This window comes from Onychomys torridus, chromosome 3 (assembly GCF_903995425.1).
Source record: "Onychomys torridus chromosome 3, mOncTor1.1, whole genome shotgun sequence".
Lineage (NCBI taxonomy): Eukaryota > Metazoa > Chordata > Mammalia > Rodentia > Cricetidae > Onychomys > Onychomys torridus.
Window position 1 is genome coordinate 108,271,598 of NC_050445.1, and position 18,851 is coordinate 108,290,448.

General features: G+C 50.5%; 1 protein-coding gene across 7 annotated transcripts in view; it reads left to right on the top strand.

Annotated features, from left to right (window-relative positions):
* Positions 1–18,851, top strand: part of Iqsec1 (IQ motif and Sec7 domain ArfGEF 1) — a 334,707-nt gene that overhangs the window by 205,720 nt on the left and 110,136 nt on the right. For 5 of the 7 annotated variants that reach the window (XM_036182942.1, XM_036182943.1, XM_036182936.1 and 2 more), the window contains one exon: positions 12,667–12,711. The exons of the other annotated variants lie outside the window; for them this stretch is intronic. In XM_036182942.1, the coding sequence (XP_036038835.1) occupies positions 12,667–12,711 (45 nt within the window). The remainder of the gene's footprint in view (positions 1–12,666; positions 12,712–18,851) is intronic. 7 annotated transcript variants of the gene reach the window in all.

Consider the following 18,851-nt stretch of genomic DNA (forward strand, 5'->3'; position numbering starts at 1 on the left):
CAGATTCAGACTTTTAGAATGAAGGCTTCTTTCCTCAGAACTACCACTTCTTCTGGAGCATTAGTGAGAGGTCCCATGGACAGGGCAGATACTGCCTCTGACCAGTGCCCTTCAGCTTTCCAGGGTCAGGCTATGCCCAACCTGCTGGGCACTTAGCCTTACCTCCTTTCCATCCTTGTTTCTCAGACATGTCCTTGGCTCTGCCATTGGTCTTGGACAGATGAGTCTTTCAAGGTGTCTCTGGGAGGGTGAGGACTCTTCCCCAGGGTCACCAGCTGTAGTGACAGGCCAGGGTATGGGGCCAAACTTGAGACTTTTGCCCCTGCTGCAAACAAATACAGCCTTAGCTGACATTACCCCTAATCTTGCTCATATCTGAGGCTTGCTCCCTGCTCTGGGGGACCTGCTCTTCTTGTCCCCCAGCCACTCTCCACCCTGCCCTGCTCCCAGCCATGCCTATCTCCTTTGGGACCATTGGAACTTTTCTTTCTGCTGCTGGGACTGCCACCCTTAAGGCCAGCCTTGGCTTTGAGGCTAGTGCTAAGTCTTGACAGCCCACCTGCAGTGACATTGAACCTCAGTCGTTCCCCCCCCCCCCCCCCCAGGTTCTGACTGGTTCTTTCCTGAAGGTTTGTAGCAGGCACATGGGGCCTGGAGTTACTCTGCTTGCAGAAGTCTGTGAACCAGTGGAGCCACCAGAGAGCATAGGCTGCTTCCTGCAAAGGGAAGCATGGTGACTGGCATGGAGTTGGTCAGTACATGTGTGCTGAGTGACTATAGGATGTTCCGTGGGTCTCCTGAAGCCCGTGGCCTACCATCAGGTCATCTCTTGTCTATGAATAGGTGTGGGCCAGGCCTAGGCTGGAGGTAAAGCCTGGTAGGAAAAGCCAAAGGGGCTCTGGTAGGGACTGAGGCAGTTGTTGGGGCTGAGGACACCAGTACCCCACTGGAGTTGAGCTCAAGGTGAAGAGTGGGGGAAAGGAAACACCAAGGGCCTCACAGACCCTGGAATCCATGGGCCGTGGGATGGGGCCCAGGTGGTGGCAGTACTATCCCTAAAGTATCCACCTCCACAAGAAAAGGTATTTTCAGGACAATGATCTCATTGACGGAGAGTAAGGAGACTTTAGGAAGGGTCTGCCTGTGTCTCGGACTGTCCTCTGCCTCTCATTAGACTCTGTAAAAATGTTTCTACCCTCATCTCAGGACAGGTTCTCTTCTTTAGTGCTACAAGCCCCCCTGAGTCCAAGGTCACCCGGGACCTCTGCCAAGGCCACTGCCATCTGCTAGGAGAAGCTCTGCCTCTTGAACAGAGCAGACACTAGGGAACAGTGCCTGCTGCCACACCATCTTGCACCCCAAAATAGAAGTGCATACACCCCACTAGCTTGGCATATAAGGCTTTCCCCTCGTGTGTCTGCTCCTCCCTTCTGGTTTGGGCTTTAGTCAGGGTCCCTGTTTATCTTGAGAACACACTAGTGTTAGGGCATGAGGCTCAGAGAACTGGCTTCTGGCCCCTGCAATCCCTGGCAGTTTTTATTCTGGATTCTGCTGACTTGCCAGGAGAATGGGCAGTGTTCTGTGACCACCTTGCTGTGTGTCTTTTTGGCTCCCCACCTGCCCACAGGGGTAGAGGTTATATCTCACCCCCTCTGGCTTTGCTCCATAAGTGGGGTTATTCAGTCACTCTAGACACTCTGCTCAGATGGGTGTCTATGGTCTTTCTGTATCACTGCGTGGCTGGGATGGTAAAGTGCACTGTCTTGGTTACTTTAAATTGCTGCAATAAGACCCCATGACCAAAGCAACTAATAGGAGAAGAGTTTATTTGGGGCTTACAGTTTCAGAGGGTGAATCCATGACCATCATGACAGGAAGATTGGCAGCAGGCAGACAGGTATGACTCTGGAGCAGTAGTTTAGAGCTTACATTTTGATCGGCAAATATGAGGCAAAAAGATCTAACTTGGAATGGTGTGGGCTTTTGAAACCTCAAAGCTCTCCCCTGACCCCAGTGACACACCTCCTCCAACAAGGCCACACCTCCTAATCCTTCCCAAACAATTCCACCAACTAGAGCTCAAGCACTCAAATATATGAGCCCATGAGGCCATTTCATTCACACTACCACATGTAATCACAGTGGCCCCCTACCCATGGCTTTTGATTCCCGTATATTGTTTTTAACAACTGAGACTTGAAAATATTAAATTAATTGGTAGGTTTTCTGTGACTTCTGTTATGATGTATTATGGTCATTCTGAGTATTTTAGCTGCATCTTAATGTACTCTGTGCATACAGTGCCCACAGCAGCCAGAAGAGGGCATCGGATACCCTGGAACTGGAGTGACAGATGGTTATAATATGAGTGCTAAGAACTGAACCTAAGTGCTCTTAACCACTGAACTATCTCTCCAGCCCAGGTAGTTGTGGCTCTTAACCCTCAATGCAACTCTTCTATATAATATACATTGAATGTGTAACATAAGAAAACCCAGCACCGTGGCCATTGTTGCCACCAGGGTGTTGGGCATTCCCCTGGGCATGTTAGAGAGTGTCCCTGTGTATAAGAGGCTGCTTTGGCACTGTGTGAGTGCTAGGTAGGCTGGACAAATAAAATTACTCACTGTTTCAAATTGCACCCTTTCAGAGCTGGTGACCACTGCTCTAGACACATCTCCTTCCAGTGTAAACAAGAGACCCAGGCCCAGAGTCCAGATGATGCCTCATCTCACCTGGGCCCCTGGCTCTTTCCACATACTCAGTTGGGAGCCTCTGAGGTGTCCTCCCCCGCAGCCAGACTTTTCCAGACTCTGGCTGAACTCTGGGCAGGGCAGCCTGGCAGCAAGTAGTGTAGAGGCCAGCCTAGGGACAATCATCTCCTTGTGCCTGTGGTGGGGGCCCCTAGCTGGTAGGCAGGGCTGTCTACACACCAGAGCCAGCACAGGAAAGCCAACAAGTCCTCTTTGGCTGTCTTAACCGGAGGCCTTGAGGTGCAGGGCCAGACAGGATGACGGGTAAGTCTTCCCATTGGCACCTCAGACTCCCTAGCTGAGGAAAGGGAGGCCTGGATAAGGGCTCATAGCTTATAAGACCAACATGTGCTGATCAGAGTCATATCCAGCCCCAGTATGTGACACTGGGCCAAAGGCCTAGGGTACAGGATCACAAGGTCCCCACCCAGCATGGTATATGCCCTGGAACCATGGTTCAGTTGTTGTGTCTCCACCTCAGAAGTCCTGAAGACAGAGTGACAGCACCCTGTGTCCTGAGCAAAGGGCCAACTGACCTCCATGCTAGGCTCTCAGCTCTCCTGCGGCCATGGAATGGCCAGGAACATGAGCTCTTGAGTCCCTTGTCTCAACATGGCTAAATAGTTCTGCTGTCCAATGCCAGCACAGAGGGCCTGGAGCCTGGGAGGGAGGAGATTTGGGACAGGACTGTGCCTGCCATCTCCTCTCCTGCCGTAACTTTTGCCCCAAACAGAGAAACTTCTAGAGCCCTAAAGACAAGCAAACACTTCAGTGCTGGCTAGAGGAGGTGGGTCTGACCTTTCATGGGGCCATCTGTGTTACCCAGGGCCATACAAACATCCCCACCCTGTGTCCACAGTCCCAAGGACAGCCCCTAAGGAGTACTTGCTGAGCACAGGCACCCTATTGAGCTGCTGCCATGGCCTGTTGACCAGGGAGGCAGGAGTGCTGAGCCAAGCCCACAGCCACCCTATAGGGCTAGGAGCTGTGCCACACACCCCATAGCCACAGAGGGCAGGAAGGAATGTGTCTGCAACTCCTATGTACACAGTCAGTGGGGGCATGGTGTCATAGAATGGATGTCACAAATATTCACAGCCCCACGCAGCTCACTGAGAGCAAAGCCAGCGGAAACATCCTGAAGCTGTCGCACTGTGTTTACAGTGAGTTGGGGGCTGGGGCCTGATCTTCCCTTGTGCTTAGCAGTTACTGTGTGTGTATGTACGCCTGTGTGCATACACAAGTATATGTGAGTTCAGAGGTTGTCATCAGGTGTCGTCTTCTATCCCTCTCCACCTTAGTTTTTGAGACAGGGTCTCCCATTGGACCTGAAGCTCATCTCTTGAACGAGAACAGCTAGCCAGTGAGCCCAAGGGATCCCCTTGTGTCTGCCTTCCAGCACTAAGGATTCCATCACACCCAATTTTTTACATTCATGTTGGGGGTCTGAACCCAGGTCCTCATGCTTGTGTGCAAGCACTTTACTGACTGGGTCTTCTCCTTAGCCCCAGTGTTCATTTTCTAAGCCAATGCCCTGTGTTCCTCACTATGTAAGGAGGGAAGCGAGATACAGGAGGCAGTAGCCTCCCTTCCCTCTGGAAACTGAAGCAAATTCCCTCCAAACAACCTTCTTCTGTGGCCTGACTGAATCTACTTGCTTTTAGCTTTCTCTGAAAGGAAGATTCACCTCGAATAAGCATCACCCACTTGGAGTTTCCCTTAGAACAGCACCAGGCTTTGAGCCAATACCCAAGGAAGGAGCTCAAAGTCTGCCACACACACACACACACACACACACACACACACACACACACACACACACACACAAGCACGCACCATCACCACTATTGCCGCCACCAGCCCTCAATCCACACTGGGGCAGCATTGGCCAGTGGGCTTCCCTGGCCTCTTCTTCCCAGTTGCTTTCCATGCCTTCCTTGTTTATTTCAGGACAAATTCAAGCCTCTCTCCACCTGACACCCCATAGATCAGAGCCGCTACCCAAATGAAATAAATTGAAATAAAGAATACTGCTAGTGTCATACCAGGAAGCCTGTGGGGGAGTGAGGTCACTCGCCCCATTATTGTGGGGAACATAGTGTGGGCAGCTGCTCTGGAGTCAGTGTGGTTTGTTTTAATAATAAACATACTCTTTCCCATAGCAGCCAGGGGAGGTACCCTTGGGCTGTCCCATTCCAGAAAATGGGAGCTCTGTGCTCACAGCCTGTGTCCATAGACTCCCAGCAGCTCATTCACCACAGATGCAACTGGGCATCGCCTAGATGATCCTGCTGTTAGTCAGCTTTTGAGGCTACAATAAGACTGTAACCATCAGCTTCTAAAGAAAACAGGCTATTTCGGCCCATGGTTTGGGGGTCTCAGTCTAAGGTCACTTGGCCTCATTACTTGTTTTTTTTTTTGTATATTAATTTTTTATTACTTTATGAGTATGGGTGTTTTACCTGTATGTATGTTTGTGTACTATGTGTGTTCCTGGTACCCATGGGTGCCAAAAGAGGGCATTGGATCCTTTGGAAGTAGAGGTACAGATGGTTGTAGGCTGTCCAGTATGGGTGCTGGCAATCAAAGCAAGGTCCTCTCTTCGAGAGCAATAAGTGTTCTTAACTGAGCTGTCTCAGGCCCATTTTGTGATGAGGCAGTGTGGCATGGTAGGGAGCATTCAGTGGAACAAAATCATTTGCCTCATGGCCAGGAAGCAAGAGAAAGAAAGAAAAAGAGCCCAGGATCCCACAGATCCCTTCAAGGCCACACTCCAGGAAGATGCAAAGGTTCAGGCACCAAACTATTATATCCTACAATGGTTAAGTCAACTGTGGCACATCCATGCCATGGACTAGTACTCAGTAGTGAAAAGGAATATGGCACCTGGATGAGTTTCCGGGAACCATGCTGAGTGAGAAAGACAGCCTTAAACAGTCCTATCCACGTGGCTGTGTCCGTATGACATTGTCAATGACACAGTTATAGAGATGAGCACTGGCCAGGAGTCTGGGATGGTGGAGAGGCAGCATGATGGGTCTTTTCATATAAGGCCACCCAGATGACAGAATTACACAGCCCTACATGCATGTACGCATGCACACACAGGGGCTTATATACCATTATGAGTTCTGTGGATTGACTTGTCCTTTTTATAGAGATAGTGGCACTCTGCGGTCAAGCAAGATGTTCTTACTGGGATAGCCAAAGTGTGCCTGCAGGGGATCCCCGTATAGTCTGTGAATCTGAGGTTGTCTCAAAGGTGATGAGGCACCAAGGCTCAGAAATGGTTCCTGCAGACTCAAAATTTTGTGTGCAGCCAGGGACAGAAGCACCGACCACTCCTACACTTGGTAGAGGAAACTAAGGCCAGAGAGTGCGGCTATGAGAGACTGAGGCTAGCTTCTTGGCGCCCAAGGCCTGGGCTCTTGGATGTGCAGGTTGGAGGCTGGAGTCCCCATGCTGATTTTCATCTGTAATGTAAGCTTCAGTGAGCTGTTATATACATACAGGAGGGGGTGCACTTCAGCAGCATGTGGCTTACGGGCCCATCACAAACGTGTGTAACCAACAATCAGACCCCAGAACACACCCACCCTGTGCCCCATCCCTATCTCCCATCCAGTCCCAAGGAGCCTCTCTGACTCAACCACACAGAGCTGCCTGGCCTGCTCTTGGACTGTGTCCATGGCTGGTGCCCCTTACCAGGGAGAAAGCATCCAGTAGGTCCTAAAAAAGAAATAGAACTGTGTTCCCAGAATGCTGGAAGGCAGGGTTGGGGACAGAACATGGAGTAGCCGTGCTTAGGATGGGGAGTGGGTCCTCAGGCTGGCCTTGATGCCTTCCCAGGGTTGCAAGAAAGGGATTGCAGAACCTTAGGAGCCTGGTACAGGGATCCTCAAAGACCCTGGGATCCCCAGGGTAGGGAGGAGCAGCTCCAGAAGGGTGGAAGGAGCCCTGAACAGGGGTTAGAAGGGATATGGGCTCCTCCAACTCCTCACTATACAAATAGTGTGTACATACAGATAAAAGAAATCTCCATTCAACAGAACTAATGGCTAGTAAAATGTGTTCATTTGTATTTGATTGTAGACATTGTTATCATAATTAATATATTCACGACTTAATTTCACATGTGCCAGCCTTTGGACTCCTGTCTTCTCATTCATGAAATTTAGACTTCCTAGCATTGTTCTGAGATCTTGAAGTATATTAACCCATTTAGTCTTTCCCAACAATACCAATGAGGAAGCTTTATGGAGGCACAGACAGGTTAGCCACCTTGCCTAAGGTCACACAGCTAGTGGGGAGCAGCAAGAGTTCGAACAATGGTCCTTGGCTCTGGGGTCAGGCCGTAGCCTCACAGGTCTGATGTATTATATACACTATCATGGTGGTCATGACACTGTAAGGTCTCTTAGATACCTTCAGTGTCACTTAGAGGCAGCTTGTCATTTCCCCTCCACAATCCAAAAGACTTAGGCTGAATTTGTATCTCATTCAAGGCCCAGGCTGGGGCCCTGAATGCATACATGCTGAGCAGGAAGCAGTAAGGAAGGAGAGGCAGGAATGGGCCCCTGTCTTGGGTACCCAAGGCCTCAGGTAGCCTGACCACAGGGTGGAGACAGAAGGTTTCAGGGTGGGATCTTCTCGGAGCTGGGCCTGGTCACGTGTCAGGTCACCAAGACATGCAGGGGCTGTGGAATGGTCAGGCTAGCCCCTGAGGAATCTCCTGAGGACCAGGGACCTGGGTTCCTGAAGTCAGGCATAAAGCCTTGTATATAGATGGCAGCAAGGGTCAGGTCTCCTTGCTAAGTAAGCCCTTAGCCCTGTGTCTTGTCTCACAGTTCCCATTGTTATATAGGGACTTTGCTGGCTGAGTTTTCTGGGTATTGCCCAGTCCATGCCCATGTGATCCTAGGACCAAATAAATCCTAGAAAAAAGATGAGGAGGGAAAAAAGAAGAAAAGTCTTCATGGCATGGATGTGAGGTAGGCAGTAGGAGAGGGCTGCATAAAGGAGTTAACATTTGATATATGAGTGGGGTTTTCAAGGGTGAATAGGGGTTTACTGCTGGATAGATAGGGAAGTGGAATGGTGGTATCCTAAGTGTGCTGCTCCCAAGACTTATCTACAAAAAAAAAGAAATGATTCTTTGTGCTGTGTAAGATTCACAGAAGGATTAGATCAAGTGGTTGATAACAAGACCCCATGTGAGATGGACTCCCCACTGCAGACTATCAGATATTACTGTGGTTGCAGCAGGGGCAATGCTAAGGGTAGAATCAGGAGTCAGGGCAGAATCCCTGTCCCATGGCAGAGTGGTAACCTAGCACCATTTGGAGGCATCTTGTTACCTCGCCCTGGTATTACTTTTACATAGAGTGTCTGTGTCTGAGCAGCCAGACTTGAGGAATGGGGACTGGCCCCTCGTTCAGATAAAGTTTCCAAAGGCCAGCTTGCCACCCATGTCATCATGGGTTCTGTTTACCAGCCCTGCCCACTGCCTCTTCAATGCCCTGATGGCCATCCTGGAGCCCATATGGACTGTGAGCATTCTAAAAAGTTCTGGGACACTCTGACACTACCCTTCATGTTCTTCCTCTGCTTGGGCTGTTCAGTGCACCATTGGCACCCAGGTAGAGCTGCCCTAGAACTCTGGTGTGTAGTCCCAGGGAGCTCTGGCTCCAGGGCAGAGATAGCTGTCAATGGCCTTCAGCAGAGAAGAGGTTCCAGTAAGGCCCTAGTATGAGGACAGTGGGGAAACTGAGGCTGAAATTTGGAGTGCTGACATAGGCACCCAGCATTTGCTTAGAATGTCCAAGCCCTGGTGGTCACACATAGTCTCAAGAAGAGCAGTAGGGAGGTCCTGGGTAGGGAAGAGGCATGGTGCCCACTGCAGCAGGAGAAGGTGTCTAGTACGAGAAGGCAGTGTGGCATTAACGGGAAAGTCAGCCCCAGGATGTCTTAGTCAGTGTTCTGTCACTGTGAAGACACCGTGGCCAAGGCAATTCTTATAAAATAAGCATTTAATTGGGGTGTTGACTTACACTTTCAGGGGCTTAGTCCATTATCATCGTGGCAGGGAGCATAGCAGCAGGCAGATATGGTATTGGGAAGGCAGCTAAGAGCTACATCCTGATCCATAGGCAGAGATAGACAGACACACAGACAGACTGACCAACTGACTGACTGGCTGATTGGACCTGGCCTGGGCTTTTGAAACCTCAAAGCCTACCTGGCACATTTTCTCTGACAATGCCACACCTGTTCCAACAAGGCCACACCTCCTAATCCTTCTCCAACAGTGCCACTCCCTGGGGACAAAGCATTCAAATATATCAGCCTATTGGGGCCATTCTTATTCAAGCCATCACAGTCTACTCCCTGACCCCATAGGCTTATAGCCATAGCATAATGCAAAATGCTCTCAGAAGTCCCCATAGAAATCCAAAGTCCAAGTCTCTTCTGAGACTCATGATAATCTAACTGTAACCCCCTATAAAATCAAATAAAAAATTCTAACATGCAATGGCACAACTCCTTTCAGCTTTGTTGACTGCAACACACTTCTCTCTCTTGGGCTGGCTCCACACCAGGTCTGTGGCTCTCCTTGGCAGGTATCTCACAACACTGGCATCTCCAACATCACCCAACAATCCAGACTTTACATTCACAGCTTCACAAAATGGCCTCTCTAGGCCTCCATGCAGGGACACCCTTGACACATGCCTGCCCTCAGTGGAGGAGGAAGATTGCCCAGCCCTTTTCTTTTAATCTTGACTCTAAAGCTAGAACCACGTTGCTGAAACTGCCAAGTTCTGCTGCTTAATGGGGCTGGAACTTGGCCCCCTCCTTCAACTAACTAGATTTGCATCAGCTTTCTGTTGCTGATGGTTTCCTTCACTGCCTAGTCTTTTCTTTGATTCCTTTTCACAAGTTGGAAGCTTAGCTGAGTGGAGTCTTGCCCTGAGGTCACCACTCCCCTTATTCCATTTAGCATCAGGCTTTTCTTTAAACTTTTTATTTTCTTGAGCACTGATCTTGGTTCCAACATTACATTTCCTGGTGCTCCTTTGTTCCTCAAACTTGAACATTCTGTATTTTTCCTTGCTCAGCTTGCTCCTTTTCATTATAGATATGCATAAGAGTGACTACCAGTAACCATGTAAGACAGTCAATAGTATACTGTCTTGAAATCTCCACTGCCAATTAATCCAAAACTCTTCAATTTAGCTTCAGGCAGATTTTTAGGACAAGGGCAAAAAGTAGCTACATTCTTTGCCAAATACCACAGGAATGGTCTCTAGGCCACTTACTAATAATCTTCCCCTCAGAATCTTCGTGAGCTGGGCCATCATAATTCACATCACTCTCTGCACTTCTGTCTTTCATGCTCCTACTAGTATGGCCCATTAAACCCCACTTAAAGTATTCAACTGCTTTCCTAATCCAAAGCTTCGAAGTCCACATTCTACCAAGAAGCATCATGGTCTGGACTGTCACAGCAGTACCCCACTCCTGGTACCAACTTCTGTCTTAGTCACTGGTTCTATTACTATGATGAGACACCATGACCAGGGTCACTATTAAAAAGGGAGGCATTTAATTGAGGGCTTTGGTTAATCCCATTGTGCAAGAATAAGATCACTACTACAATTTTTTGGCCAAATTCAAAGCAAGCTTCAATTAAGTACTGGCCAGGATAATGGACTCTGGTCAGGTCCATTCCGGGGTTCCCAGAAAATGGTGACAAGTCACATTTTGCAGAGGCTTTTAAAGGCAAACCCATTAGGCTATGTATTTCCCACAAGGTACAATCAGGGACACGCATATATCCTGATGTATTTCCTAGCTGTATACCTACTGCATAGATCCAATTAGAGGCAAGCATGTATCCTGATGTATTTCCTGCCTGTGTACCTCCTGTCCATATGTGATCAAACACATCCAGCACAGTTGGGTTAAACAAACTTGTTTATGGGAGTGAAAACATGTGGCTTGTTATCTTATATAAATTTATATATCTTATATTTCAGGAAATATGTGTCCTTGGGCAAGGGGCTTCCAGGTTAAAGGCATTTTTGTTTCCTGGATCTCTTAGGCACAGTAATCAAAACTTAAAACATAACTTTGAATCTCACATTTGCTTACAGTTTCAGGAGCTTAGTCCATTATCATCATGTCAGGGATCATGTTGGCAGGCAGGCATGGTGCTGGTGAACTAGCTAAGAGCTACATCCTGATCCACAGGCAGAAAGAGTGTGTGTGTCAGAGAGACAGAGAAAGACAAGTCAGGGACTGGGCCGGGCATGGGCTTTCAAACCCTCAAAGCCCACCCTCAGTGGCATACTTTCTCCAACAATGTCACACCTATTCCAACAAGGCCACACCTTCTAATCCTTCTCAGATAGTATCACTCCCTAGTGACTAAGCATTCAAATACATGAGCCTATGGGTGAAGCAGACCACCAAACAGTGGGGGCTTCCTCCTGGACCCTGGATTAGGCACCAACCACACCCAAATACCTGTTTCCACAGAGAGATCCTTTTTTAAGTAGGGAAAAAAGTTAAAGTGGCCGCTTTCTGACTCAGGCAGAAAACAGCAGCAAATGACGTTGCAGGTGTAATTTTTAAAAGGAGGAAAAGAAGAGGTCTTTGTTAGGATGGGCTAGGATGTGGTGGTAAAGGAGATGGGGATGAGGCAGAAGGGGAAGGAGACAAGGGAAAGGGGGCAGGGGTATTTGTCCCAGACAAAGGACTGCCTCCTGATAAAGAGGATACAGAGATACAGAGATGGCACATAAGCAAATGGTGGTTTATAAAAGTAAAGGGGAAACCCTGTGTTAGGATAAGGTGTTTAATTTTAATTAGGTGTGCTAATTAGGTGAACCAAAGTGGGCTCTCAATTGCTGGACTTTGGTACCCAGCCTCAGGAGGAGGGAGTGACCAAATAAGGAAATAGACCTTGGTGGCTGGATTTAGGAGTATAATCTTATGTTTTTTTAGCAAGGCAGAGGGAATGGGAGAGAAGGGCAAGGCCTGCCAGAATCATGCTCGCCATGCTCAGGCTGGCCAGAGTCCCTTCTTATGGGAGCCATTTTTATTCAAACCACCACACAGGACATGTCTCTTTCCTAACAGAAGCTCCCACATGTAGAAGGTGCCAACTGAACCCCTTCACTTTGATGCTGTAGGACACAGGATAGAATGTGGAGTGTGGTCCTGGGCAGGGGAAGCTTGCCTCATTACTATTTCTTTGTTATACACAGGGAAACTGAGGCACAGGATGAGGAAGAACTTACAGCAGAATTATTTCACAGCTGGTACATGATGGGGCCAAGATATGATCCTAGTCTGGCCAGTCCCTGGCCATACCCCATTACCACAGCTACAGTTTGATCGAAGAAAGGAGTTGGGAACAAGGCTTTTGGGGTCCAGAGCTGAATGCTTGGGCTGTGGACTGGGGATATGGGCTTCCTCTCCCAACATGGAGGCTGTAGAGCCTGATCAGGACTCTTTAAGGAAGGAATGTGGCAGTGTCCCGTCAATCATATGCAAGCCTGAATGTAGCTCCATAGGGAGCTCGCTCACGCACAAGGTCCCTATCATGATCCTCAGGGGACCAAATAATCCCAGTGCTGAGAGCTGCTTGACCCTGCCTGCAATGCCTCCTCTCTCCAGCCTTGGTTTCCCCATCTGAGAAGGGAGCAGATGGACTGACATTGTCAAAGACCCTTTGTGTCATCACCAGGCTGAGATGAGGATGGCAGTGCAACCTCTGGGGAACAGCAGAGAGATGTTAAAGCACATGGTTTCTTGTCTGAGGCCACCCATGTGACCTGAGCGGGTAGGGTGCCAAGGGCTTGCTGTGGGACTGTTAGTAACCCTGTCTCGTTTTTTACCACCCCAGGAGTTCCCTGGAGACCGGAAGCAGCCTCTCCACTGACCGATACAGGTACTGCCCTGCATCTGCGTCTCCTGTCTCATGGCCACCAAAGGCCCACATTTTCTGAATGCACCTGGGGTGGAAAGAAGGCCTTGGGAGTGAGGAAGAATTGACTCACTAGGAGGCACCCCCAGCTTCCCTGGAGACCAGAGGTTCTGCTGATGTAACCCCCTGAAAATACATATAATTTAAGCAGATCCTCCAAGCAAGGGCTTAGCCCAAGGCCTCCCCAAGAGCAGAATTGGGGTCCCCTGGAGGTCAGGCTGTGCTGAGGCTGATTGCTGCAAGATCCAAGGCTGGGGGTCCCCTGAGGAGCAGTCTGCAGCAGGCAGTTCCCATGACAACCAAAGCTGGAGTCAGTGAGAACCGGGGATTTCTATTGATTGGCAGTGAGCTGGGGGGCATGGCACTGCTTCTGTATGCTTCAGATCCCAATAATCTTATCCAGGGTCTCCAAAAAGAATGCACTCCTTTTTTTTACCTATAGAGATTAGATGCTCAGCTGGCATGCAGCTCAGTTGGTAGAGTGATTGCTTAACATGCAGAAGGCCTTAGGTTCCATCTCCATAAATCAATTATGGTGGTGCACATCTGTGATCCTACACTTTGGAGATGGAGGCAAAAGGATAAGAAGTTCCAGGTCATCCTTGGCTACACAGCAAGCCCAAGGCTGGCCTGGGCTACTCGAGACTCTGCCTCAAAAACAAACAAATAAAAGCCAAAACTCAAAAAAGATTAGATATTGGGCCCCTGCCCTTTCCAGGGTCCTGAAGAGCTTTGCTCTCTGTATCATGGGCAGAAGTGGCTCCGAGAACCTCATGTGTGCGTGCATGCGCACGCGCGTGTGTGTGTGTGTGTGTGTGTGTGTGTGTGTGTGTGTGTGTGTGTGTGTGTGTAGATGTGCTGTGACTAGGGTGGAGGTGCATCTGTACTGTATTGTGTGATTTGAATTTGTAGTTGGAGTTGCATTGTGAGCAAAAGCCCCAGTCTGTGCAGGACTGAGGGTGAGGTGTGATATGTCCACTAAGGAACTGGGCTTCTGGAAGAGAGGAGGCTCTTGTGGTGTGAACCCATCACTGAGCACACTGAGCAGGACTGGACCTGCATGTCAGGGTATAGCACTGCTATATAGAAACATGAAAGTTGTAGTGAGCAATTCCTAGCCCTGTGTGTACACATAGCAAGGGGGCAGTCTCTGTTCACATTTCCAGAACTGGGCATTGCCCCAAGATGTGAGGACCAAGAGCTGTGTGACACACACATGTTATGTACACAATCCTGTACCTGTACATTCCAGTGACACCTGCTACTAAATGGGTTTATTTAATGAGATAGGGCCCAGTGAAATAGGACAGTTGTGGCCCCGTGACAGACATTTCTTGCTCAATATGCAGCTAGGGAGGCACAGCTGGGACTGAGCTTTGGGGTCCTGGTGTACATGCTGTCCCAGTCCCACCCATATGTGTGACACAGCTTACAAATCAACTCTCATGCACTTGTCAGACTCCTGCATACATGAGATCCAGAACATTTTCAGTCCTGGTCCTCCCGGGCAAATCCCGTCTCTTCACACTTGCCCAGGGGCTTCCACACTTGTGGGGCATTCACCCACCAACCCCCACAGCTTCCTAGAGTTTTCCTGAGTGCGAGCAGCAGGAAATATTAGATAGAAAGATTTATAGTGCGGAGATAAACAGATAGAAAATACAGGAGGGCCTCGAAGCTATTCCAACGAGCCTGACTGTCTCTGCCTCAGGGTATTTATAGAGACACCAAGGGGTGGAGCAAAAGACCTCCCTCCTGCATAGCCAAGTGCAGACCATCTCAGACACCTGCACTCAGGCCCCGTGGTCCTAATCATCCTCTCTGTGCGGACCTGCTGGGAACCTGAAAACGGGCTCACACACACACCCTGGTATTAGGGCATGCCAGGACCATAACCCACTTCAGGACATACATAGCCCATGCTCACACTTGGATATACTCACAGTTCCTACCTCAGGCTGGCTCAGGGTACCCACATGTCTGTGGGTATCCATGGCGGGGATGTACTGGACTCCAGGGGAAAAGGTTCAAGAAACTCTCATGAGCAGCTGACCTCTGTTCTTTTCTAAGACCCAGTGGAGTTGCTAAGAGCATTGTCTCCACCTGCATGATCTCCTTTGCCATCCCAACAGACATGGAGGCCTACTAGAGGAAGGGCCAGAAAGCTCTGGGAGGAAGGGAGAAGAGGGTGGATGGAGCTCTTGACTCGGTATGTGGGGGCTGGGTGAGTCTGACTGAGCCGCCTACTGACTTGAGTATGGCAGTACAGTTCACAACAAAGCCAGTCTGAGCTCTCTCCAGACCAAGCAGGGCCATAGCTAGGGTGGCCCTATTGACCTTGAAGCCAAAGCTGCAGTGCTTCCATCCATAGGCAGCACTGGGGGTCAGAGGAAGGTCAGGCGGCCACCCCTCCCTCCATCTAGCCCTGGTTCCTGAGTGCCTGTGGGAGTCAAGCCCATAGGACACCACAGCAACAGCCCTTTCACTCTCAGAGCGCCTGTATGGCAGGCAGGGCCTGGCGTCCAAGGCACAAACGCTGCTTCTTAGTGTAATGTGTGGGGGAGGGGGTGGCAAGGATTGTGAAGGGGAAGGGTAAATGGCACAGAGTGGCCAGTGGGAAGGTGGGGAAAGTGGTCCTGAGGAGGCTCAGTTAACCAGCCTTGTTGAGCGAGTGGGGTGGAGAGGGTGGGCAGGATCAGCATCTCCGCTGGGAACAGCTAGTGCAAAGTCCCTCAGGTGGAGCATGTTGAGCATGTTTGCAGCACAGCATTGAAGCAGTTGCTAAATGACATCTGCTGGAGTCTCTGCCACCTGGCTGTGACATGTGACCAGCTTTGGAATCCTCACAGCCTCCTTGAATGTGCCAGAGCCAGCTCAGTGTGCCCATTCTATGCATGAGAAAGATGGACCCAGAGAGAGTCAGGAACACTGGACCAGATCCATGACTCAGCCTGCATGGCTCCACTGCATCCCTCCTGCCACTTGGCCTCTGTGGCCTTCTTAAGTGGCAGAGGTCTGCAAGTCCCCGAGAAAACATGTTTCAGGCTCTAGTGGAGGGGTGCCATATGCTTGTCCCTGCCCCGCCCCACCAAGGTCCTGAAGGCACTGCAGCCTGGGAAATCAGAAACAAAGGTCCCGACTAATAATTGCCGCCTTTCACAGGCATAGTCAGCTTCCTCTGCCACACACGTGAGAGGGAAGCCAATGTCCTTGTCCCATGGAGGGAGGTGGTGGCACTCTGCATGGGGGATGTAGGGCAGCCTAAGCCACCTTGGCAAACAGGCTCATCTCTCAGGCAGATGGCCACCTTGCTTTCCCTGCCTGCCCCCAGCTGTCTTCTGCTTCTGAAGCAGGAGGTCTGTCCTGCTCAGCTCATCAGCTCTGAGAATGCTGGTGTAACCCTCCCCTTCCCCAGCTGCAAGCCTGTGCATGCAGTGGAGCTTACTCTGGCTCCTGCAGCCCTCCAGCCCAACAGCCCCAGGGACCCACTCTCTAGACCCACATTCTCAGCGCAGCACTTCCAGCAAAGGAGCCAGGGCCTTCCTTGTCTTGTACTGAGTAGCATAATTAGTAGCATCTAAAGGTCCCTCAACACCAGCAGCGCTGGTGACAACCAAACTCTTCTTCAGGCACTATCCAAGGTCCTATCCTTTGTGGTAGATTGGTGACAAGTCATCTCTTGTTGGGAATATCTCTTCTAGATGCAGAGCTTGCTGGTGGCTGCTGGTGAAAATACCCTGCCAAGACAGGTGCTTTGTTTGGCTTTGTACGGGATACAACTCCACTCTGCCGCTAAGAGTCGGACCTTCTAACACAGGGTGCACAGAGCTCAGGCTCTTTGGACATCAGGTCTCTCCTGGTTGCTGGACTCAGGGCTCTGTGTAGACATCTTGAGAGCAGGATGTTCCCTGGGCCCCTGTAGTTAGTTGTTGGTAGATTTAAAGTCTGAGGTTGCCAAGTGAGTGTGTCACTTTGGAAAGTCCCTTGGGTTCTGAGATTGTCCCGGTCACCATCTAAGGTCCTCTCTCTCTCTCTCTCTCTCTCTCTCTCTCTCTCTCTCTCTCTCTCTCACACACACACACACACACACACACACACACACACACACACACACACACACACCGCTGATGATGGAGCAGCTGCTGGTGCAGACACTGATGGAAAGATGTGGTTCCTCCCTGGGGCCACTCCAAGCTGATGCAGGAGGCTGTGGGTCAGACATGAAGAGGCAGGCTTCCAGGAGGAATTACACATGGTGACAAGACAAGATGTGCTGCTATATTGGGACATCTTGGGAAAGTAGGCATCTGAGAGGTAATGGAGATAGGATCTGGCATGAGGCACTTCTAGCAGAGGGAACCCTACACAGGACTAGAAGAATGTACCAAGGAGAAGGGGGCAGCTAGGCAATGTATCTGGGTATTAAAGGGGTCAGACAGCTAGCAGAGTCCCCAGCAGTTGCTTGGTGAGGAATCCCGCCTTTATTCTGAGTGTAACAGGGGGATCATGTTGTTGTCTGGAACCAAAGTGATTTATTAAGGTCCCTAGCTGGCACGTGAAGAATAGGCCACAAGGGTTGGTATAGAAGTCAGCCAACCAGCCAAAGGGCAGGGAAAGACAGGATGAAGGCTGGATTCTGCTTCTAGCCTGTAGCTACCAGGCCTCATGGCCCACAGAGTTCCCAGCTCAGCCAGGGAAACAATGCCCCTGTTTGGCCATGGCCCCTCAGCCCAGCCACTGCCCTCCCACCCTCCCTCATTAGCCACAGGAGTCTCTTCCAGCAGCCAATGAGCAGCTGTCATTGCAGTTCCATTTTAGATTTTATCAATGTGTCCCTGTCGCCTGGGCAACGGTGCTGGCGGCCTTGTCAGTCTTTCCTACTGCCTTTCAGAGCCCAGTTACCCCCACCATGTGGCTATGTGGTGAGTTTTCAGTCTTGCAGGCCAGGCTGGGATTCCAGCACACGTAATTTATCTGGCAGTGGAGGCCAGTGTCTATCAGTCACCTGGACCCCTCCCTCCCTGCTCCCCCTGGGCCTGCCCTGTTCCTGCCAAGACAGGTGGGTGGACACTGGCTTGCCATCAGAACACTGGCCTGTTGGAAAAAAGGGCTGGCAAAGCAGCTGCAGAAACCATCACTCACAGGCTCCTCAGGAAGATGGGCTGGGGGCTCCCGCAGTTCAGCATAGCCAGGGATGCCCTGGTTTGCTTTGAGGACCCCCAAGGAAGCCCCCAGAAGCACCAGGCACCAGAGACAGCGGCAGCGTGAGCCTGCCCGGTGAGAGCGTGCACGCGGATGAGCTGCAGGCTTTTGTGCTTGCTGCTCTTTGTATTGGAGGCGCGCACTGTGTGAGCTGCACCAGGCAGGGTTGGGCCATGTGAGTGGGGGCCGCAGCAGGGACCAGCAGCCAGGCCTCCACCTCCCAGCGGCCCCTTGCTTGTGTCTCTCTGGAGATACCACTACAGTCCACTAGAGACTGGAAAGTGAAAATGCTCAAGTTCAAGGCCTTCTGCCTGGATTACTGGCAGTTCCTGTGCCTGCAGCCGCTGCATGGGGCCTATAAAAGGTAAGCAGATCCTCCTCTGCAGAGGACCTGGGCCATGAGGGCAATGGGACCTAGAAAGAAAGTTCACCCTGAGTCTGCCCAGCTACAAGACTGTCTTATCTCAGCTCAGGGTCTCTGCCTCTGGCCAAGAATGCCCATGGATGTAGTGTGGGTCGTCCTCCAACTGGACTTAATTCCCCTCCTCTCCTTCAAGCCTGCCACTAACTAGAAGGGGTTCTGCACAGGCATGGTTCCTTGACTGTGCTAGGGTGCAGCACTGCTGCATAATTCTTGCTGCTGGGTCAACCCAGGGAGCAGTGAGGTGCTCCAGGAGCCCTTAGCCTGTAGCCACACTCCTTCCAGTAGCAAGGGCTGCTATGACAAGAGGATCTGAGATAGCAGACTGGGGGGACACTTGACCCGGAAGTCAGAGGACTGAAGTTGAAGTGTCTTCCTTACAGGTGCCACCTGGGCCAGGTTTCCTCTTAGAGTCCCAGCTTCCCCATCAGTGGGGATTTGACCTGACAACTGTAGAGAGTGGGACTTGAGTGTTCCTTCC